This window comes from Musca domestica, unplaced genomic scaffold (assembly GCF_030504385.1).
Source record: "Musca domestica strain aabys unplaced genomic scaffold, Musca_domestica.polishedcontigs.V.1.1 32, whole genome shotgun sequence".
Classification (NCBI taxonomy): domain Eukaryota; kingdom Metazoa; phylum Arthropoda; class Insecta; order Diptera; family Muscidae; genus Musca; species Musca domestica.
Window position 1 is genome coordinate 9286027 of NW_026712311.1, and position 23739 is coordinate 9309765.

At 35.6% G+C, this 23739-nt stretch overlaps 5 protein-coding genes across 10 annotated transcripts; 1 reads left to right on the forward strand and 4 right to left on the reverse strand.

Annotated features, from left to right (window-relative positions):
• Nucleotides 1-1487: 1487 nt before the first annotated feature.
• Nucleotides 1488-2500, reverse strand: LOC101891814 (thyrostimulin beta-5 subunit). The gene is made up of 2 exons (XM_005182531.4): nt 2209-2500; nt 1488-2149 (listed from the first exon to the last, which is right to left on the reverse strand). The coding sequence occupies exons 1-2, from the start codon at nt 2223-2225 to the stop codon at nt 1657-1659; spliced, it is 510 nt and encodes a 169-aa protein (XP_005182588.1). The 5' UTR covers nt 2226-2500; the 3' UTR covers nt 1488-1656.
• Nucleotides 2501-2589: 89 nt separating this feature from the next.
• Nucleotides 2590-7729, reverse strand: LOC101891644 (kelch-like protein 10). 3 transcript variants are annotated; one of them, XM_020036422.2, is made up of 7 exons: nt 7154-7729; nt 6669-6944; nt 6254-6521; nt 6106-6191; nt 5712-6033; nt 5422-5632; nt 2590-3735 (listed from the first exon to the last, which is right to left on the reverse strand). In XM_020036422.2, exons 1-7 carry the CDS (start codon nt 7444-7446, stop codon nt 3221-3223), a joined length of 1971 nt encoding a protein of 656 aa, XP_019891981.2. In that variant the 5' UTR covers nt 7447-7729; the 3' UTR covers nt 2590-3220. The 3 variants fall into 3 exon arrangements, with proteins under 3 accessions (XP_019891981.2, XP_019891982.2, XP_005182587.2); XM_020036423.2 differs by having other exon boundaries at nt 5712-5987; nt 6069-6191; nt 7154-7728; XM_005182530.4 differs by having other exon boundaries at nt 5712-5987; nt 6069-6191; nt 6254-6518; nt 7154-7727.
• A 3584-nt stretch (nt 7730-11313) lies between these two features.
• On the forward strand, nt 11314-12204 carry LOC101891464 (thyrostimulin alpha-2 subunit). The gene is made up of 2 exons (XM_005182529.4): nt 11314-11881; nt 11956-12204. Exons 1-2 carry the CDS (start codon nt 11603-11605, stop codon nt 12046-12048), a joined length of 372 nt encoding a protein of 123 aa, XP_005182586.1. The 5' UTR covers nt 11314-11602; the 3' UTR covers nt 12049-12204.
• A 20-nt stretch (nt 12205-12224) lies between these two features.
• Nucleotides 12225-20113, reverse strand: LOC101888649 (carnitine O-acetyltransferase). Of its 3 annotated transcripts, none has more exons than XM_005182512.4 (7): nt 19974-20113; nt 14560-14635; nt 13887-14498; nt 13480-13827; nt 13316-13416; nt 13005-13253; nt 12225-12849 (listed from the first exon to the last, which is right to left on the reverse strand). In XM_005182512.4, the coding sequence occupies exons 2-7, from the start codon at nt 14602-14604 to the stop codon at nt 12288-12290; spliced, it is 1917 nt and encodes a 638-aa protein (XP_005182569.2). In that variant the 5' UTR covers nt 14605-14635; nt 19974-20113; the 3' UTR covers nt 12225-12287. The 3 variants fall into 3 exon arrangements, with proteins under 3 accessions (XP_005182569.2, XP_058981196.1, XP_005182568.2); XM_059125213.1 differs by lacking the exon at nt 19974-20113 and adding an exon at nt 14702-15123 and having other exon boundaries at nt 13887-14492; XM_005182511.4 differs by lacking the exon at nt 19974-20113 and adding an exon at nt 14702-15121.
• LOC101891286 (carnitine O-acetyltransferase-like) lies at nt 15612-20094 on the reverse strand. 2 transcript variants are annotated; one of them, XM_059125215.1, is made up of 7 exons: nt 19974-20094; nt 18163-18276; nt 17494-18102; nt 17076-17423; nt 16819-16919; nt 16508-16756; nt 15612-16453 (listed from the first exon to the last, which is right to left on the reverse strand). In XM_059125215.1, exons 2-7 carry the CDS (start codon nt 18196-18198, stop codon nt 15877-15879), a joined length of 1920 nt encoding a protein of 639 aa, XP_058981198.1. In that variant the 5' UTR covers nt 18199-18276; nt 19974-20094; the 3' UTR covers nt 15612-15876. The 2 variants fall into 2 exon arrangements, with proteins under 2 accessions (XP_058981198.1, XP_005182585.2); XM_005182528.4 differs by having other exon boundaries at nt 18163-18261; nt 19974-20014.
• Nucleotides 20114-23739: the final 3626 nt, after the last annotated feature.

The following is a 23739-nucleotide window of genomic DNA, read 5'->3' on the forward strand; positions in this document are numbered from 1 at the left end:
ACTATTATGAACAGAGAGTGAGAGAGAGAGAGTAATATACAAAGGGAGAAAAAAAGGAAACTGTGATAAAAGTGCAGAATAATAACAAAGATATTAATAGGGTTCTATAGAGGTGTATAACAACATGAAGTGGCCCACCTACATATCTGCCTAAGTATAATACAATGTGTTCAAAAATAAAAAAAGGTCATAGGACGGTAATATCCCCTTGCTTGAGAAGAATTGGCATAACCAACAACTGACGTAGACATGATTTGTTATTACGCCGGCTTACATGGTCTGGCAGCAAATAGTTTGAACAAAATATTACAAACTTTTTGATAAGCCGAAAGTTCAGTAAAAAAGGGTGTAAAGAGAGCAATTTTAATAGCTAAGCTACTGAGAGATTGCAAAATCTGTTTAGTGGTCGATGTAAACACTTTAAAATTTTATTTATTTTTCGTATAATAAACATTCAACATTGTATGTTTACAAAGAATAATAAGAACCCATTTCATATTTTTAAAACTTGTGATGTGTTAAGTTTGTCAGTTTAAGTCAAAATGTTGTCATATAATTAAAAAATTAGAAAAATTTGACGACAAAATCAAAATTTTCAATCATGTTTCGAACTTTTTATACCCTTTACCATAGTATGGAGGGTATATTACGACATTATTCACCGGAATTGTTTCAAATTTGGGATTTGAAGATCGTAATGGATACTACAGCCTAAGGCAGAAAATTGTCTGTGCAGGTCCACATTTTTTCATAGCCCCCATATAATAGTACCTCCCTATATTGATGATTTTAGCTACATTATTCACCGATTTTTTTTTCAAGTTTCGCATTTGAATATTGTAGAAGTTGCCTATGCAGGTCCACGTTTTTGCTATTTTTAAGATTTTATTTTTTGAAAATTCGTTCCAAATGGTGGAGTGTATCCAAAGTTCGGCCCGGCCGAACTTACAGCTTTCTTAGTTGTGTTTGTTAATTTATCATGACAGACATGCTTTACATCCACATTGAAACATGGATCTAGGATGCATCTAAGTTTCCATTAGACATTTGAAGTTAAATGGTCGGTTTGAGTTGAGACTAAGGTTAAGAAGAGCTTTTTTCAAAAATTTAATTGTTTCAAATATACAATTTCTGTATTAATTGCATTTAATCACATATGCTTTATTCCAGAACTGCAAGAAGGTATAACTTTTTACTAAGATAACCGACTTATTCTTTTATGACATCGAAATACATTGGAAACCTATTGATTCTTGTAGGTTCTGGAACAGAGAATTTGTTTTTGCTTTTCAGTGCCTAAAGGTCACACTCAACCTCAGCAACAGTTTGGAAAGCAGTTTGAAATGGATCCTTGAGAAGAACAAATTTTCACACACTTATTTGCATTGCCAACTAGTACCTCCTCATTACCATGCCTCATAACGTCCTTGCAAAGAAATATTCGACCATCAAAGCTATTTTTTTTATTTATACAAGTTTATTTTCAATTAAAATAACAACATTTACGCTGTGTGCACTAAAGTACTGCTATATAAATTTTAATTGGCACAATTATTTAGCACAGATTAACTTCTTTTTTGTTTAAATTGTAAATACATTAAAAAACTAAAAAAAACTATATCCCTTTTTTGGCATTATTTTTACAAATAACAATTTCTAGTAGTCCAAACCATCCGAATCCATGCCGGTAAGCGCCAAAACCTTAACTCCCGATTTCACATCTAAAATGTTATTGGCGGGCGCTTCACAGCTAGTGTCCATGGTGGAGCAAGTATGACAATGACACGAAACAGCCTCCAAGTATTCATAGCGACGAGCCTCTTCATCGGCCTCGGGATGGCAATTGCCCAGAAGGACAACAGCCGGTTGACGTGTGGCATGGACACACACTGGATGGAAGGAGCGTTTATAGGGAAACTTCCAATCGGAAATTTCACTGGAATCACAATGGCCCCAGCATGCGGATACGCTCACATAGTCCCAGCATTCTCTTCCCTTAGAATCGGCCTGGGTGACACGATACGTTAGCTGCTTGCGATGACAACCCAAATGGCCGTTGGGCGGTGAACCGCCACTGTTAATGGGCTGCATGGGCATTACATCCAAAACCTGAGCCAATGTTCCACTCCATAGGGCAATGAAAAATATTCTGCAAAAAAAATCCATGTATGATTATTTGCGAAAATAAGTTCTGCGAAATTCCATTACAGATTTAGACAACGCATGGTATCCGAGGTTGTCCTGCGAACTTCGAAAACAAACTGAAAGTGACATGTTGCTTCAGTTTAACGTCCATATTTATACTACTTGCGCTGCCAACTCAGTTAGGGGGTGGTTGGATTTGGTAAGGCTTATGGCAATTGCGTATTTGTGTGTGAGAGTATGTGTGTGTGTGTGTGTTTTAAGGACAATTTTACATGTACACGGATCGGTGACGTTATGTTTGACTTTTGAACAATTGTCTCTGTATCCTGATTTGAAATTAATCTTTAATGCCTTTTTTTGGTTGTATTTATTTGTTTAAGAACTTTTTGCCGCGAAAAATTTATTATATAACTGAATATTCAATGAAATGAAACAATTGTTGAATTGAATTTTCCAATCGACTTTATTGCGTAGATTTTACGCAGAAAAGAACGAATAAAACTTTTTATGTATGACGTTCGATTTTTATTGATTACAAAATTGTTACAATTTTTATTGGAAATTTTGTTATTAGGTTATTGCAAAGATAATTTTTTTTCTATTATATTTGGGTCTAAAAATTATTCCCGGAATCAATTTGGCCTTGATAGATATTGTTATCATGTCCACGACAGCAATTTTTTCTCCAAATTGTAAAATGTAATATAACACGTTTTCCTTTCTCCGGGTTTGAGAATTAATGTCATTTCATATCAAATTTGGATCTGCCCTAAAAATGTTTTAGAATCCTAAAAAGGCTTTTTGTCATCCTCGATAGCAAATACTTGTACATAAGTTTGAGTGCCCAAAAATGCTGTTGGATCTTTGCAGATTTATGATTTCAAATTGAGTGTCCAAAAATGCCGTTGGATCTTTGCAGATTTCTGATTTCAAATTGAGGGGTAGTGTTCCGGTGTTATCCTCGTTTTTTTTTTTGAGACAACAACTTTTAGAACTTGCATCATTTCTCCTCTTTGGCCCATTCACTTTAACGCTTCTTCGTTAACACATTATCCATCAACCCAATAGCATTTGATCAGGACAAATTCTCATCACTTGCCATGGCATTGGCTAATAATCGCTGCCTCCGTTCTTCCATCAGACGATCACGTTCTTTGTGAATATAATCTCTTATATTGGGCAGACCCGCTACATTGTTCGCCGTTAATGCGGAACGTATTATATTCATATCGGTTGCCTCCATCCATTCATTAGTTTCAGGGACATAACACTCCGTGTGCGATATTGTGGATACACCATTAAATCCTGCTATCGCGAATATCATATCGTCAATGATTTCTAAACCAAAATTGCTACGCGAATGATTCATTTCTCGAATAAATGACCAGGTCTGTGTGTCGGGATTGTAACGTTCTCCTGTGGCCAGACGCGATGTACCATTGAAACCACCCACGACATAAACTTGACCACGAAATGCCACACATGATACGCCCGAACGACGTTGATTCATATTCGGTATACGGGTCCAAACATTCGTGTGGGGATCATAAACTTCGGCACTGTCCAGACATTCTTGGCCATTGAAACCACCTATGGGAATACAAAAATTAGCTATTATCAACTGAGCCAAAGCGGGAAAGGGAATTTCTGTTGAATTTCTTAGTTTTTTTTGTTGATATTTTTAAGGGGTTAAATCGATGAAGTAGTACCATAGCCAATAGCTTTATTTTATGACAAGAACAAAGTTTTGACTTTGGCTGAGACTTACATTTTATATCCTTTGATATTAGAAATATTTAAGAAGGGTTTATACCCAATAAACATTTTTAATGCTAATTTAAAACCCAAACCGATTCCAAAGTCTTTCAGACATTTCAAAAAACAAAAAATTTCAAATCTCAAAATCTGACCTCCAAATATTGATCACTTGTTTTACACTGTGGTAATATTATAATTAGAAGGAATGGTTGTACAGAGTTTTATAGCAAATTTTAGACAATGAAGCCAATTTTACGACCAGAAGGCAGACTTGTATTGTTGACCTTCTATGGCGTCGGTTCCGAAGAAATGGGCCAATATTGACCATTTCGTATCGGATGTAAATAAATATGACATAAACTGACTCACTCACTCGAATTCGAGCGGAAGCGCTCCGAGCAAACTCAATTTTTCGATGTTTATATATCCTTCATCAGCATAAAATTCTAAGTCGATTTAACGACGTCCTTCCATCTGTGGAAATCACTCAAGCTTCGGAACGAAATGAAGTAGGATTATAAAATGTTACTCAAATGAATATTATGTCTGCAGGACTTTTGGTATTGAAAATGGACCATGTAGGTCCACGTCTTCGTATAGCCCCCATATAATGGTATCTTCCGATATGTGGTATTTTGATGATTTTAGCGACATTATTTATCGGAATTGTTTAAAATTTGGTATTTGAAGTTCGTAATGGATACTACAGTCTAAGACCAAAAATAGTCTGTGCAAGTCCACATCGTCGTATAACCCCACATAACGGCACCTTCCGATATTCGGTATTTTAATGATTTCAGCGACATTATTCAGCGGAATTCTTTCAAATTTGGTATTTGAAGTTCGTAATGGATACTAAAGCCGAAGACAGATAATTGTGCAGGACCACGTCGTCGTATAGACCCTAGTTTAACGGCTACATTCGGTATTTTTAAGGTTTTAACAGAATTTTTAACGGATTTTTTTTTTAAATTTCCAAAGTCGTTCCAAATCGTGGAGGGTATTCAAAGTTCGGCCCGGCCGAACTTTCAGATTTTTTACTCGTTTTAAAATAGCAGTGACAGGGGAATGCTCCCACATAAAACTAAAGTGTGAAGAGTAGATTCCGTAATCAACTCCCACTTTTCGACCAATCCTGCTCGTGCGTAAGTTTCGCTCCCCTCTCTCAGGAAGGAGCAACAGAAAGAAATAATCACAGACTACTTGAGGGGTGTCTTTTGAGGCGACCTGGAAGGGATATTAAAGGGTTGGGGAAAGTCAGCCTATAAATAATCAGAATACAATTTTAATGGGCGACAGTATGGCGCTCTTTAAACGCGACCAAAAGCTACAAAAAGGTGATCTTCAAAATCAAGCAAAAAAATCGCATATATGTGGTTTGGCCTGGGATTTTCTTTTCCTAATTCCGAAATTCCATCTCAATTAACAATGCTGAATATTATAAGACTTTAGAATTGTTATTTTTTCTCTTTCTCTTTTGAACTGATTTCTCCGTCTCCCCTTTCCCTTTATTCTTACCCGTTGCGTAAATTTTCCCATTAAGCGTACAAGCGCTTGCGTCAGATCTTTGCATATTCATGGGCGTTATAACGGTCCATTGATTTGTTTTGGGATTATAGCGTTCCACTGTATTAAGACGGTTATGACCGTCATAGCCGCCAATGGCATAAATTAAACCATTCAGTTCGGCCACGCTGACGTAGCAACGGCGACAATGCATGGGAGCCACCTAAGGCGAAGAATAAAGAGAAGAGGAATTTTAAATGATATTCTTTCTTTGGCAATTATCATTTGTTTTATACATTTACCTCCTTCCAGGTCTTCTTGATGGCATCAAATACCCGACATGTATTAAAGTATTCCAAACCATCATAGCCGCCAATGGCATAGATTTTATAGCCTATTACCGCCGTGCCATGATATGCCCTGGGACCAGCTGGATCTTCGGCCGGTATATTCACCCATCTATCGGCCCGGGTGTCATAGGTCTCAATGCAGGCCTTGGAGGTGCCACCACTCCAACCGCCTATGGCAAATATAACCTCATGCGGTAGACGAGGCATGGCCAAGGGTGGTGTGGTCAACTTCAGTCGTGCAATGGGCATGCGAAAGGGACAATACAACATTGAGCTAAAAAAATACATTTCATACATCATATGGCGTACCTCTCCTGACGTGGGATTTATAATGTCCAAATCATACATGAATTTAAAGGTCTCCACAATCAGCGGTTTCGCCTCTTCACTTTGCACGACATATGGATGTTCTCGGACCTCCTCCATGAAACACTGGAAATTCACATATTTTTTGTCAATCACGATGTAAATAGAGAAAATCCATTCATCCCCACCTTGGGAGTCATTAAACCCAATCGAACACCCTGCATTAATTGGGCCACATGGTGTTTGCGTTCATTGGGATCTTGGTCAATCCATTTAATGCACAATTTCCACACATTGTCCTCCTCCCTGGTGTTCAGTTCATCATCGTTGATGACATCATAGAAGTCCTTTAAATTCAATTGCAGCAGATCCTTATTTTTTGCAGCCACCTCAATGAAATGCCGCAACAAGTAGCTCCTAGCCTTGGCATATAAATCGTTTAAAAAACGAAATCTTCTTAAGCCGTACCATACGAACGAAATAGAGATGTAAGATACTCAATTAATTGGGGATTAAACGAATGTGAAGTAGTTGCGGATCAATCATGGTTTGGAATTGGATGTGTGTGGGTGTATGCGGATTGGAGTACCTATGTGTACATACCTGGCAAAACCCATTATGCTGACACAATTTTCTGCTGTTAGCATTTGTGCTAGGTATTGTTTGCACATTCTCACCAATCCCGAGATGTCAACATAATCGGCTGTTATTAAAAGCTGATGAACGTTGTCGGCATTTATGGAGCATTTCCGCAAATATGCATAGTTTATGATTTCCTCCATTATGGCACAACTAACACCGGGTATGTGGACATGGTGATTCTTCGGTGGGGTGTTGTTATCACCATTTGTTGCTGCTATTGCGGAGGTAAATTGAACTCTGTTGAAAAAAGGAAAAAAAAGAGCTTTCTTTTAATTAGCGAAAAAGAAATCGAAAGAGTTTGGAAATTCTGCAATATATTTAGATTTAGTTCTAAAAATATGTTACGTTGAGTAAACATTTAACAACGGTATGTTGTGTAAGGATATAGAACCAAACCCTTTCCTAATTCTATAAAATATTCAATACGATTTTCTAGAACAACATACCGAAAATATGGACTGCAGGCACTCATTATGGCCCGATGAACATTAAACGAACCATCGCTAACACTTATTACAGCATCACAGAGTAGGTTGCCACAACGCAACTCGTTGAGGGTCTGCAAGGCCTTTTCACTCACTGAACCAACCAATTTTCCACTCCCGATTTCCTCATCAACATCCATATTGTCGTCGGTGTCAACATCGGATAGGACACCTTCATCATTACTTCCGGTTGAGCTTAAGCTATCATTATTTTGTTGTCCAACAACAGCAGCGTTGACCGGTTCAAGATTCATAACGATTTTGCTTTTAACAACGAAATTTGCAATAATCTTTAATTTAAAAACTGAGAATTTTGAAAAATTGTTTCATAAAATTGTTTTACAGCTTCCCCCTTTAGATTTTCGCCGGCTTAGTTATTTTGAAACGTTTCTTCTTTTTGAGATTTCCTAAGATCACGACAAATATCAATTTACTGGTAATCTTGAAAATTTTTGTGTTTTAAACTTAATTCTATAACAAAAAAATATATATTTCAATTATTTTCCCAAAGAAAGGAAAATATTGAGAACAAATTGTTTATTGATTGACTTATAAAAAACATAGAAAAGTAGTTGTCAAAATATTTAACCATTCAATGAATTTGTATTTCTTTTAAGGCAGAGTTGCATAAAAAGTTAATGAGTATGGGTAATATAAGGATATTTAAATTAATAATAATCATACGCCCCCTTCACGTTCAGTATTACGGATTTCGCATTTGGCTTTCGAAAATTCGGTTCGGAGATGGGCAATATCAGTCCACTCCTTCTGGTACCTCCCCCTTAAAAGGTCGAAATTTACCAAAAATGCACAAAAGGAGAAAGGATAATCCGATTTTGCCCCAACTTTGCAAATCTTAATATTCCCATCAGTGCTAGGTCGGGTGCGAAAATGGCCAATATCGGTCCACTCCATCAAGTAACTCACCCACAAAGGTTCCAAAATTTGAATTATTATAACTCTTATAAAATGTGATGTAAGAGTCTACATTTTGAATATTTGAAATAATAGGTGTGTCTGGTTATCCTAAAATTTGTAACAATTGTTACAAATTGTTACTGGAAGTCGTCTGTTAACCCAAAAGTTCAGCAAAAGAGAGCGGTTGGAGAGAGAAATTTTGACAGTTCTTTCAGTGAGAGTTTGCAAATTCTTGCTGGACAAATTTCTTCTTGCAATCACTTGCAACTCGAAAACGAAAATCATGGGTCTGATTCACTGTGTCTATAGAAAATGTTAATGAAGCTTCCGGTCTAAAGATTATCAATACGTAAGTTAGCACTCACTTTCCAAGCTGCACAGATGCGAGAACCGATCAATGCTTTAATTTGGCAGCCTTTCTCGACATTCTAGGAGTCTTTACCAATGCCAAACTTTAGGCAATTCATAGTTCTCTTTCAAAACTTGGTAAACTCGCGCATAGGGGAATGCTCCATTAGGAGATCGGCTATCAAAAGCACACCACAAGGAAGTGTTTTGTCACTTTTGGTGATAAATGCCATATTATAGGATCTGGAACAAACGACTTACGCCGACGACATGGTTCTGGTGGATAATATCTGGAAACTATCACAGATCTAATGTATGGATCTCTTGTCAAACTATCAATGTGGGCCCATGTAAAACCGAAGCTCGTTCACTTCACGAGAAAACAGAAACTCCCAAAGTTTTCGCCATATATGCTGGATGAAGTCACATTTAGCCTATCTTCGGAAGCCAAACAGCTAAATTGGAAAAGAAGTGTGCGAAGAGGGGCTTAATCGCACTCTATTCATACGAGAACTCTATAGAACCGCATATTATTAAATGAATATATGAGTCAATTGGGCGTCTGATTCTCACTCTAGTTTAGTGAAAACTCCCGGCTTTTTGTTTTTGAAATATTTTCCAGAGGTAGGTATTTGCAACCTGATTCCGGGAAAGTATTTTTTTCTCTGGGAACAGATCCGGATACCCGAATATTTGACCCAAAAGTCCCGGTCCAAGACCCGGGTTAGACCAGGATTTACTAAACCGATTTGCAAGCTAATGAAAATACCCATCCAACAAGGGTTGTTTTAAACTGTTTCGAAGTTGTATCAAAATTATTGATTTTTTGACCCGGATTTTTTAAAAAATCTCTCAAAAGTCGAAAAAGGCTCCATTTTGGGAGTCCACAACAATTATGCCAAATTATAGTTGACACTATAATCTTTCCAAAATGCTACAATATGGGTTATTATCTCAGAGATATGAGTCTTTGAATCCGGACGAGCCGATTATGTTCAGTACATTCTTTTCAGTTTTTATACCCTACACCACAAGGTGGTCAGGGTATTATGTCTTTGTGCATTTGTTTGTAACAGGCAAGAGGAAATGAGATAGACCCATAGGTCCTTTTGATGATCTGCATAGAATCACATTCTGAGTCGATTTATGCATGTCCGTCCGTCTGTCCATGTATATTTGTAAACAAAGTACAGGTCGCATTTATTGCCCGATCCAGATGAAATTTTGTACAGATCATTTGTTTGGTCCAAGGACGAACCCTATTGAAATTGGAGATAATCGGTCAAAATTTAGATATAGCTCCCATATATATCTTCGTCCGATTTGCATTTTATTGTGCACCAAACGTGTAATATCAGCCCGAATTCTATTTAATTTTGCATATTCACCCAAATTAGGCCTGAAAATAAGTATGCCAAATTTGATCGAAATCGGTTAAGATATAGCTATAGCTCCCATATATATTGTTCATCTGATTTGTTATTTTTGCCCTCCGCAGCCGTAATATGCACTCTGCAACAACAATATTTGGGGAAATTTATCAGAAATACATTAGCTAAATTTTATCGAGATCGGTTCAGATTTGGAAATAGCTCCCATATATAACTTCGTCCGATTTACCCTTTATTGTGCACCAAACGTCTAATATAAATGGGACGGAATTTGGCACTTACGACCGAATTGAGTCTAGAAGCTAGTATGTCAAATTTGGTGAAGATCGGTTCAGATATAGCTATAGCTTCTATATATATTATACATCCGATTTGTTATATTTGTTACCCTCAACCGTAATATGCACTCCGTAACAACGATATTCATGGAAATATATCAAATACAGCTCAGAAATATATTTGCCAAATTTTATCGAGATCGGTTCAGATTTGGATATAGCTCCTATATATATCATTTTCCGATTTCAAATTAATTGTGCACCAAATGGGCAATACAATTCCGAATTTAAAAGATACAAATGCTTCGGCCTATTTGGTCCTTTGAACTTTCAAATTATAATTATAATCATAGAGTGTATAATTGAATTCTCCCATAAAAACTTTTAATTGTTATGTGGGGCTCTGCTAAATTAGCAGTTTAGTAGGCCCGGGTCTTGGTCCTAGACTTTAAGGTGAAATGTCTGGGAAAAAATACTTTTCCGAGATCAAGGTGCAAATACCTACCTCTGGATAAAATTTCAAAAAATCTAAGAGTTTTTACTAAACTGAAGTTGTTCCAAATCCCTTAAATGTATTTGCAGAGGAACAGGCAACTAGGTGCGCCCTGAGGCTCAGTAAACTTGAACAATGGCGCAGTTAGTCCTTTGTGTCGATAGTCAAGCGGCACTAAAACTCATGACTCAAGTCGTCGATTAAGCTTGGTTGATTTCCAGGTCATTGCAACATATCTGGCAATGAATCAGCAAATGAATTGGGAAGACGTAAATGGCTAAATGGAGGAGGATGCAATGTCTCTAAGAAAATTTGGCCGGTGTTCTGTTCTGGAGAAGAGATGAAGGTCGCTCATATTCAGACGAAATCAGGCCTTGTGGTGGGATTAATCACATGGCCATGACTTCTAAGTAGGGTGATATTGACACCGACTACTGCTGATTTTTTACAGTCAATTTCCCTCTTCTAAACTGGAAAACAATTTCGGGCTTAGGAAGAAGTACTTTCGTTTTTGACCTTTTCGGCTGAAAATATATTCATATTGACTGATACATTAAAAATTTACACTTTATGTTCGAATTGTTTTTCTTTAACCATAAAAACGAATAAAAGATTACATTTTGCAAAATATTCAAATGAATCAATTAAAACAAATTCCAGAAAAAGGATTTTTTTTAGAATGGACAATTTCGTTAACATTTACATTATGCATAACACATTGGATATTTATTTAAAAGACCTGAACATTAACAGAATATTTTAAAAATGCCACATTTCTATAGTGCGCAGAATCTTTGCCGCAAACCCGAAAGACGCTTGGCAAACATAAAAAGGATTGCAAAGCTGGGAAAAGCAAGTAGTGTTAACTGAACAGAGTATGTGTTAACATCTCCGGACAGATAATAGAATCTGTCTAACGAACATTTAACGGCTCGGTTTTTGGTGTCAATTACGACTTCGGTGTTTCCTAAACGATCTTACAATGTTGGTTCTCAAAGTTGTATCCTTGATAGTATTCTTCAGTCTGCTGTGTTATGCCAAAGAGACATGGCTACGACCTGGCTGTCATAAGGTGGGAAATACTCGAAAAATTTCAATTCCTGATTGTGTGGAGTTTTTGATAACAACCAATGCTTGTCGAGGATTTTGCGAATCATATTCGGTGCCCTCAATGCCTTGGGGTAATGCTGGTGGATCATTTAGACCTCCCAAGCCCGTGGTTTCCGTTGGACAATGCTGCAATATGATGGAATCAAGGGAGGTTGGTGTTCAATGTTCGGCGAGGTGTGGGCGGAGAAGTGATAATGTTTCGCATTTCCTTTTTGTTTATTTTAGGTGCAAAAGCGAGTTCTTTGTATGGATGGTTGGCGCAATGTTACCTTTCAGTCGGCTATTTCTTGTAGTTGTTATCATTGCAAAAAGGATTAACTTTCTGAGGAAATAGAAAACGGCGGCGTGATGTAAATAATTGTATAAATATATAATGTTAGATGAGCCATTTAAATTAAAAAAAAGAACACCCAAAATGCATTATAACTACAAGGTTTATTCAATAAATTGCAAAATTTACGCTGTGTAAAATAATCTCTTGAACTTTGTTATTAAAAAAAAAAACTTTGAACTTATCTTTAAAAATATATACATGTTGCCGTTGAGTTGGGAATAGTTTACAACTTGGCCTTTGGTTTTTCGCCAGCACGTTCCAACAAATCACGCATGCTGGTTAAGGCCTCGTCAATGGATTTGGCAAACAATTTGGCTGAAGTCTCTTCATTTGATTTCCAGGCCGAACAGGCCAAGAAAATGTCAGAATCGCGTGGATTATAGCAGCAGCCGTAGCCATCGTGAGTCAAGGGGCCATAGCACATGAAGGCTGCATTAGGCGAGGCTACTTGTGAAGTAGAAACACGGAAGTGGGCACTCTTAACAACGCCAGGAGCTTGATAGAATTTCGGTATGGGCTTGTTATTTTCGAGAGCCATGAGTTTAAGGCCCAACAAATGACGATCTACGCCACGTCCCTGCAACGCCATGGTGGTGTATTCACGATGACCATTAACAGCCTTTTTCAACAGTTCGACACGTGTCTCATCCGTACATTTGGGATCCATCATGGCCTTGGCGAAAGCTAACGATTCATTGGAGCAGGAACGAATTGTTTCAGTACGGCCTCCATAATAGATGCGCAAATGTGCAGTTTCATATTGAGCACCAGCACACTTGTGGAGTCTGGAAAATAAATTTATAAATTAAAAATGCAATCCAAATTCATTTTTAAAAAATAAAAGTAATTAAAGATTTGGTTTTAAATAAAATTATTTTGACGAGTTAGTTTTACACGAAAGTAGTTTGTTGTAACATATTTACATAACATTCCATCTTACCTATAGAAAGCATATTGCAATGCCATTTGTACAAAACTATCTGGAGACAATTTCTGTTTCTTCAAAAAGTCCTTGCCAAATCCTTTGTATTGTAGTACACGCAATTCCAAGTCCTCGGCCAATTTGTCTACATTTTTGCCAGCTTCTTGTAGTTTTTGTTCCAGCACAGGTGAGGGCTGATCAAAGGGTAATTTGGAGAAGGGCTCATAATTGTCATTGGCACCATCCTCAAATTCCTGAGGATTAGGGCTATACACAACACAATTTTCATAAGTTTACAAAAAAATAATAAAAAGTCTATTTGGACTTACAAAATCTTGTTAATGTAATCAGCCATCATGGCAATGGGTTGACCCTCAGCTGGAGAATGTTCATAGCAGAAACCACTCATACCATTTGGATTAACAACAACCTTGGGAAATGAAGAATCGTTACTTTTATATCAAACTCCATTTCATAGTCTATGCCAAGTTACCTGTATGGTTTTGTCCATCCAACGATTGCCACTGTTTTTATTGGTACCGCCACCATGAATCAATTGCAAACCCAACACATTGTAGACCTCCTCTTGGGCAAAGGGTACAACTTCATCCAATGAAACGGTGAATAAGGACTCTTGTATGACCTTAACACTGCGGGCATTGGTGGAAGATTTCATTAACTCGGCATAGGCAGATGCCCAATTGTCACGACTGTCGGTGGTCAGTAGACCAATAGGAACACCTGATTTATTTTCAGAATTGGCAATTTGTTGCAGCTGTTCAGCCAATACCTTGGCATTGATAATTTGGCCAGTTTTATTATAGACTGGTAGTTTGAAGAACTATAACAAAATATCTTCATTATTTTCCATGGGGTTTTTTATATTTCCGTGCAACTTACGTGATTTTTATAGACCACAGCAATGTGCTTAGAGTTGGGATTATATTCCAGAGCATCTTCCTCAGGGCGAGGTATTCTGCATGTGCCATACACAGCACTGAACTGGGAATTGTCCAATTCATTCTTGCCCATTTTCACAACAGGCACTTTACCATCGTCTACAACCTTTTTGTATTTAACCAGTCCTTGGATAAGCTTGGCAGTGTACATGTAATAGTCGGCAGACGTTTTGAAGTGTTGTAAGGGGAATGTCATGCCGGGACTGGAGAATACCGTAACTGGATCACGATATGTTAAATAGGCTGCCTTTAGCCAGCGTGGAGCCAACCAATTCTCCTGACTTTCAGCTACTTTTTCCAGAATTTTTTGCAATTCAGCACCATCTTTCGCTTGGAATTCGGCAGCCAAACGTTTGGTTTCTTCCAATTCTTCTTTGGTTAAGACCGGTTCAGCTGTTTTCAAGAATTTCGAAATTGTTTCTTCCAATTTTAAGGCAGGGAATTTTAAAAGATTTTGTCTTTTTGCTTCAGTGCTATAGTTGGCATTTTGAGGTACTTGGGCTGAACACAAGGCAGCACTTATCTTGGAGGGAGCATATAAGCCATTCTTGGTCTGTAAAAGAAAGTTCCATTAAAACCGGTAGAATTGATAATTTGAATTTTGTTTTGCTTACCAAATTGCTTAAAACTCTACGTGTTAAAATAGGCATTTTGTCCATGGTTTCCTCAAATACTTCCACAGCAGGAGCCCTGCAATATCGTTATTTCGTTATTTTACAAAATGAAAAAGAAATATTGAACGGCTGCTGTTTTCACCTTTGATACTTGTTCATAATCCCTTTGAGAAATAATTAGCAACAATGCAAAGCGATTATCGCTTGTTTTAATTTTCCAGATAAGATCAACGACCCGTTCAATTTTAAAACACTTTCCTACTCCAGTGCTCTACTTTCGCTTACGTCGTCTATGTGTTTCTTGGTATGCTAATAGTACTTCTCTCAGCAGCTCCGAATGGGGACTGACTAAAATATTTGCCTTTGCTCGATATTTCGATACTGTGTACTTCTTATCAAAATGAAAGAAAACGGCAACAACTCAACTCTGTCGTCCAAGACAAGAAACATAAAAGACAACCACGTAATCAAAAACTTTAAACAAGTTGGAAACTGGTATCGTTACGGACAAGGCACAAGCCTAGTTGTATAACCACCTAACATTTTATTTAAGTAATGCACGCACGCAAGCAAGCAATGCAATGGGTGTTGGTTGGGGGAATGGCGTAAGGGGGCTTGTTGAGTGGGGGACAAAAACAAAAAATAAACAGCCGGTTTTTAGTGAAACCACACTCTTACTTTCTGCAGAGAATGAATAGCGGTTGTCAACGAAGTGAGAGAGAGAGGGAGAGAGAGATTACGAAAGAGAACCAATCTATTTGTTGTGCTGTTCAATAGTCCATTGTTTATGTTCTCTAATAGAAGAGAATTCAAATGTTAAAGGGCAATACAGAATTAAATAAAATAATTTTTAAATGCCAATACTACTTTAAATAAAAAAAACATATTAAATAAGAAATGACAAGGATAATAAAAAACTAACATAAACGGAGATTAAAATATTTAGAAGGAAATTAAAGAGATTTGATATTTCAGAATTAGCTGAACTGATCAACTATTCTCAATGGACGTGAATGAAATAAGATAAAAAACGAACATTTGAAGACTATCAATCAATATTGGAAATTGTAAATCTATTCAAATGTTAAAGGGAAGACAGGATTAAATAAAATAATTATCAAATGCCAATGCTTCTTTAAATAAAAAAACTTATTAAATAAGAAATAGGGGTAATAAAACCCAACATAAATGGATATTGAAATATTTGGAAGGAAATTAGAGACCATTATTTTATGATAAAACAAAGAAAATTCGTATTATATTTCAAGTGCGAAACGTAGAGCAAAATATTCAAAATATTCTCCTGAAAATTGCCTCTTATTTTTTGCACTTCATTTCCTTTTTGCCTTTTTCATTTTGGGTTTTCAATAATATATCGTGCATTTTCGTCAAGGCCTCCTCAATGGATTTTGCATATTTTTCCGAGCATGTTTCGTTATTCGAACGCCATGAACTTACCGCCAAAAATATGTCATTATCACGTGGATTGTAACAACAGGCATAACCATCATCCGTCGATGGTCCATAACTCATAAATGCTAAATTTTTTGTGGCAACTTGTGATGTGGAGATTCGAAAGTGAGAACTTTTCACATAGCCCGGTGAGCTATAGAATTTCGGCAGTGGTAATTTATTCTCCAATGCCATAAGTTTTAGACCCAATAAATGGCGATCGACACCGCGACCTTGCAAGGCCATATTGGTGTATTGACGATGGCCATTTACAGCTTCTTTGAGGAGATCAACTCGAATTTGATCATTGGCCGAGGGATTCAACATGGATCGGGCAAATGCCAAGGATTCATTGGAACATGAGCGTATGGTTTCTGTGCGCCCACCATAGTATATACGCAAGTGGGCGGATTCGTATTGGGCTGCAATACATTTGTGATGCCTAAAAAAATACTTTCTTTAAGTTATTAACTATGACAGAAAGAAGTTCGTTTACTTATAAAAAGCATATTGCAGGGCCATTTGTATGAAACTGTCTGGACTTAGTTTTTGTTGTTTCAAAAATTCTTTACCATAGCATTGATAATGGGCGACTTGCACGTGAAAATTATCAATTAATTTGTCCACATTTTCCATGGCCTTGTTTATTTTATCTTTTAGACAGTCCGTGGGTTCTGCAAACTCCAATTTTGAGGCGCAATCGTAATGTTCACTGGAGCCATCTTCAAATTCTGATTGTTTGGTTCTATAACCAGGAAGGTAATTAAAAGTAAATTTCAAAATAAGAAGAATTCTGAAAAATATTACAAAATTTTTGTCAAATATTCCGTCATTAAGGCAATTGGCTGACCCTCAGCTGGAGAATGTTCGTAACAGAAACCACTCATGCCATTTGGATTGACAATAACCTGGTTGTAGGAACATTAAGAAAAAGAAAATTACTAAAGTTTTCTCACAATAGTAAAGCAATAAGGAAGGCATCCATTAAGGCTGTTTTAAAGCGGAACAAAGATTTGTTTTCTCACAAATAATGTTATTCACCCGAAGGCCTTTGCGCAACATACTTGAATTGTTTTATCCATCCAACGATTGGCTGAGTTCTGCTTGGATCCACCACCATGTATTAGTTGATGAGACAAAATATTATATTTATCAGCGTCCGTGAAGTCTACACATTGATCCAAGGAAACCGTAAACAATGCCGAATGTATACATTTAAGGCTTTGACAATTGTTTCCGCATTTACTTAACTCCAGATATGATTGGGCCCAATTGTCACGTTGATCTGTCGACAAAATCCCCAATGGAAGGCCATACGATTTTTCCGTATCAGCTATACGTTTCAGTTGTTCTGCCAATACTTTTGCATTAATTATGCGATCTTGTTTATTATAGACTGGGAGTTTGTAAAACTTCAATAAAATAAAACAAAAAAATGTTGGGAACAATGGAAAATCATTACAAAACCCTCTTTTTACCTACATGATTTTTATAAATAATCACCACATGCTGGGAGTTGGGATTATATTCAATATCATCCTCATCTTTTAGAGGTATGCGACAGGTGCCATATACAGCACCGAATTGAGAATTATCCAATTCCAGTTTGCCCATTTTTACAATTGGTATCAAACTCTCATCCACTTGTCGTTTGAATTTAACCAAACCCATTATGAGTTTGGATGTGTAATCATAATATTCGTCCGGATTTTTGAATTTCATTATTGGAAATGACATGCCTGGACTTGAGTAAATTGTTACAGGCATTCGATTAGCCAAATAGGCAAATTTCAACCATCTGTGAGCCAGCCAATTTTCTTCGCACTGTGCCGTTTTTTCTAGCAACTCTTGTAGACGAGCCCCTTCGTTACAAACAAACTCTTGGGCCACTTGTTCAGTTTCTTCATATTCGCTATCCGACAACAATGGTTGAATGCTTTTAAGAAACTTCGGCATTGTTTCATCCAACTTGAGAGCAGGATATTTCAAAAGATTTTGCTTTTTCCGATTGTTGCATACCGAGGCAAAGGTCCGTGGTATATTTTGAATTTTATATGATTTTGTAAGAAGCGCACTCAACAATATTTGGGACTATAGATAAGGATGTAGGCCCGTAAGTTTTGAAATTAATGTAAATGGGGTTTTACATACCAAATGTTTTGAAAGACTTTGGTTAATAGTCTTCATTTTGGAATAATATTGACGTTTCTTTTATCCCCCAATAGCCACAGCCACATCCAGAGTTCAAATCTTTTAAAAGTGGTACTAAAACATGGTTAAAAAAAATTGGGGACATTTTTATTGAAAAATACTTTTCATTCCATTTGTGTCGTTGCTATGTTTTAGAAAATACAATTAAAAATGGGTCCATGTAACTATATATGCACCAAGTTCTACTGAATGACATCCCAGTTAATAATAGGTGTGTCTGGTTACCCTAAAATTTGTAACAATTGTTACAAATTGTTACTGGAAGTCGTCTGTTAACCCAAAAGTTCTGCAAAAGAGAGCGGTTGGAGAGAGAAATTTTGACAGTTCTTTCAGTGAGAGTTTGCAAATTCTTGCTGGACAAATTTCTTCTTGCAATCTCTTGCAACTCTTCTTCTTCCTATTCATCGACATTCAATCAGATGTTTTCTATTGTTTATTTCTTTCTTTTTGTGATTTTAATTTGAAAATATTATTTTGGAATTAACAAGACTAATTGTTTTTGGAGAACAACTTTACAAAATGTGAAAGACATAAATATTAATATGTAATAAGAAAATAAAAGACTATTTCCAACATTTTTATTTAAAAAACTTGTAAAATTAGTATTGGTTCCTTTGTTTTAATTCTCCTTATGGGGGACAAATTGGTTTGTTTTGACAAATCAGCTGATTAGTTGCAAGCTTCTGCAGGAATAGCGTCTGTTTACTTTTCGCATTTTCCTTGCAAAAGAGAATAAAACTACCTTACTCTCTCAGAAAGAAGTTGCTGGACAATTCCTGCTGGGAAAGTAACCAGACACACCTAATATTAATTTATTTTCAAAAATGTACATTCAGACCAAAGTCTGCCGATCTTTTCTCTCTTTGAGTGGTTGTCATCAAGTTTTTATTTATTATAAATTCAATGTCCCTACTCTATAAAAAATACCAAAACACATATATTTGTGGGACAAAGGTCAATTTTATCGGTTTTCTCTTTCATCTATCTTAAGAGCACAAAATCGAGTATGGAAAATTATAATTACTTAAAAATGCTGAAATGCTTTTTTGACAAATATGGTATGAAACCTTTTAATAACGGTCGATAACGAAACCAGGACCGCAATTTTTGTTTGGTAACAAAGTTCTCTGTCCATTCAGATTCAATTATCAAGCATTCGGAGGTACCTTTACATAGAACCTAAGCCAAAACTTGGATTTAGTTAGAAAATTATTACCAAGACCTATTTTGCACTTACATATCAATTGAAATAATTTTTGAGAAACAATTTTAAACAAAATGTCATATGACAGCGATTTTAAACTCGCATGTATGTAGTTTTTTCAATAGGTGGCTTATTTTACCAAAGCACTTTCTTTTATGAAGATTTAGCTGTTTACAAATTTATGCTTTATGGGAATGATTATTAAATAAATAAACCCTCCATGTTATGTTGAAGGTCACCATTAACTCAATTTTTTTCCAAAATATACTTCTTCTATTTTATTTTTTTATACAGAATCACAGATTGAAACTTTCCATCTCTGACACATGATCAAACACATAAGAGCAACGTAATTTAATGGGGGCAAACAACAAAAAAAAAAAAGAGAGATTATATTCTGCGAGATCCATTGAATATCAAAGAGAAAAGAAAGGTGATTTCTCTTTGGAAACACCATTACCCAAAGAGAAGAATTCGTAATGTTCTTCTTCAAATTGATACCATTGAATTATTTAATATATCTATCTAGCCGGTTTTTTACAATTACCTTTTATTTATTTCTGCTTATTTCGTTGCCGCTAAATGAATATATTTATGATTATCAATCCCAATTAATCGAATAATTTCTTTGCAAAAATTTTATACAACTGACACCGATTTTTTATTGGGCCTTTGACAATTTGTTTTTCTTTTTGTTTATATGATTAACATTGCCATATTTGTGAAAATACTTGCAAGTATGGGAATGTATCATTTGATATATATGAAAGCTGCGAGTTGTTAAATATAACATTTTAAATATGTTAAATATAACATTTTAATTACAAATTTGAACTTGACAGTAAAATGTCACAAGAAATGCATTTATTTGCGCCTTTTTCTATGTTTAACCTATATTGTATAATATATTCAGAAAAAATCAATTATTTAGATAAAGACCATCCAGATACCTAAGAGAATGCGTTTTCTTTTTTGTAATGCTTTTGTATTGACAAAGATTTAGCGAATGTTTTGTTTTAATACCATAGAACACATAGTGGAAAGGTTATTACGCCTTTTTGCATTTGTTTGTAACATGGAGAAAGAAGCGAGTTAGACCCATAATTCCCATGCATAGAATCACATTCTGAGTCGTTTTATGCATGTTCGTCCGCAATTTATAACAAAGTACAGGTCGCATTTATTGCCCGATCAAGACGAAACTACGCACAAAACATTTCTTTGGTCTAAGGTCAAACCCTATTGAAATTGGAGATAATCGGTCAAAATTGAGACATAGCTATATGTTTGCCCTTGAAATAAGTGTGTCCAATTTGGTGGACATCGGTTTAGATATAACAATAACTCCCATATATTCTTCATCCGATTTGTTAAATTTCTCCTCCACAGGCGTAATATGCACTTCGTAACAATGATCGGATATATATATATATATATATATATATATATATATATATATATATATATATATATATATATATATATATATATATATATATATATATATATATATATATATATATATATATATCAAATACAGCTCAAAAATACATTTGCCAAATTTTATTAAGATCGGTTCAGATTTGGATATAGCTCCCCTATATATCTTTATCCGATTTCACATTTATTGTGCCTAAATATGTAATATCAGCTCAAATAGGATGGATTTTGATGATTATCGGTGCAGAGACAAATGTCTCCGCAAAATTTAGTAGAATATATATCTGTTTTATATCTGCTTAACGATCATAGTTGGTATGTTTTAATTCTCATAAATTCCCCATAAAAAGTATTTATTTGTTATATGAGCTCTACTATACATGCCTAGTGGTGTAGGGTACCATAAAGTTGACTTTGGCCCTTACTGGTTATTTCTAGAAAATGCCGATTTCAACTTTTCTCAAAATCTCTGTCACATTACATTGAACTTTTTGCGTTTAAGTTCCTCTTTCCTTCAATCGTTAATTATGGAGATTGCAAAACATAAAATCTGTACAATAATTGTAAAATGGCAACTCTGTTTTAGTTTATTTCGTTTTGTCGTTAATATCCGTTTGTAACATAAATTCGGCTGTGTTCGTTCGTTCCTTGTTCGTGTAAAATTTGTGATAATAGTGATTTTTATATTAAAGATTGAATAAAAAGAATAATATATCATTACTGGAGTTAATTCTTTTACTTGTGCTGTCAAATTTTCTTGAATTTTTCCGTAAATGTGTTCTTTTTGAGAAAAGCTAGCGTTTAGCTTTGATGCCGTTGATTGTGACAAAAAGAAAGGGAGAGCAGAGAGAATGGAGAAAAATGAGAATGTGTTGCTGGAAGGTAATGTCTATGAGAATGCGTAAGTGAATTATATATAATACTAAATTAATTATTGCAAAAATAAAATATCGGTGATTGTGACAGAAAAAAAAATAATTTTTGGCTAAATCAAATAAGTGTCATTTGTTTAGAGTAATTCTTTGTGTCATTTATTTAGATCAGTTTTTTTGTCTCCTCTCTTTGGTATCTCAATATGGGAACTACTTCTAGTATTAACCTTAATCTTCAATGGAATCGGCTCTAATTTAGCATTTTTGAATTTTGTTGAAAGCAAATTCGATATAGGTTCACGTTTTGACCTATGCATGTGCGGCGATATCTGTAAATTTTAAAGGTTTTCCGAGCCCGTGTGTGGTTTCTATTTAAATCGTTTTTAATACCCTCCTTTTGGGAAAGGGCACAGCATGTCTAGGATGGTTGCTATTGAAAATGAGATATATCGGTCCACGTTTTGGGATAGCCCCCGTAAAACATCTAAAAATTAGTATTTGTTGTATGTAATGAGTTCCAGCTTCGGTGACAGAGATTTGGTTATATAGGTCCATGTTTTAATATAGCCCCCATATAACGGAACCTCCCGATATTCGGTATTTTGATAGTTTTAGCCACACATTTCAACCAATTTGTCTAAAAATTAGTATTTGTTGTGGATTCCAGCTTCGGTGACAGAACATTTGTTATATAGGCCCCCATATAATGGTACCTCCCGATATTCGGTATTTTGATGATTTTGTCAAACGGATTTGTCTAAAATCTGGTATTTGTAGTTCGTAATGACTTCTAGCTCCTGTGTCGAAACATCACACGAATAGGTTTACGTTTTTGTATAGCACCCATACAACCGTACCTTCTCATATTTGTCTAGAAATTGGTTTTTGAAGTTCGTTATGGGTTCTAGTTCCGGTGGCGGAACATTGTATATGTAGGTCCACGTTTTCGTATAGCCCCCTTTTAACGGTACCTCCCGATATTCAATATTTTGACAATTTTTGCCACATTTTCTAACGAATTTGTCCGATGGCAGAATATTAAATATCTAGGATATTCTGTATTTTAGCCACATTTTCTAATAGATTTGTGTGAAATTTGTTTTTTCTACTTCATAATAGGTTCTACAAAACATTGTCCATATTGGTCTTAGTCATCCTAGTCACATTTACCCACGAAATTATGTAAAATTTGGTATTTAAGACTCTCAATAGACTACAATCGTTGTAGTATAAAATTGTCTATATAGGCTACCGGTTTAGTATGGCCCCCATATAAGGGCTCCAACCATTCTCCTACCCATCTTACTGGAGTTTGTAGATCAAAGTGGAACACGTTTCCAGATACTTTTACATAACAATGTTTTCCTTACCCAATGGTGGAGGGTATTAGAAGTTCGGCCCGGCTAAACTTAATGTATTTTTATTTGTTTTTTTTTTTATCGAAACTCCTCCAATGTACACAACGTGGTAACAATAACCGAAAATTAACATAACTCAAATTCTGCTACTCTTTCAAGAGAGCTAAGGGTAATTTGCTTGTTTCAAAACAGGTGTTATTCCAGGGTCGTTATTTTAAATATCTTAATAAATGAGACTTTTATTTATTAGCGAAAAGAAATGTCATCTTTTTCCCAGGGGTACGGCAGCAAATAAAACAAACCGATATAATTTTTTATAGTTTTTTTTTTTAATTATTATTATTATTGTCTTTGAACTTGAATACTTAAGTTTATATTACCATCCACTTAAATATATTTACATAATGTTAAATACGCCTATAATTACATATAAGTCATACAATTTAAGACCCATTTAGACAAGGGAATTTAGTGAAATTTGTAAAGATCAAAACTGAACACTGGGTAGTTGGGTGCGAAATTGTGACATCAATAAGGAGTTTTCGTTTCTGTTTTACACAATATAGCCAATCCCCTTGTCTAGAAAAGTCTTTTTCAAAAATAAATAATAAGTTCTAAACAGAAAAAAGGAGGTTAATATATA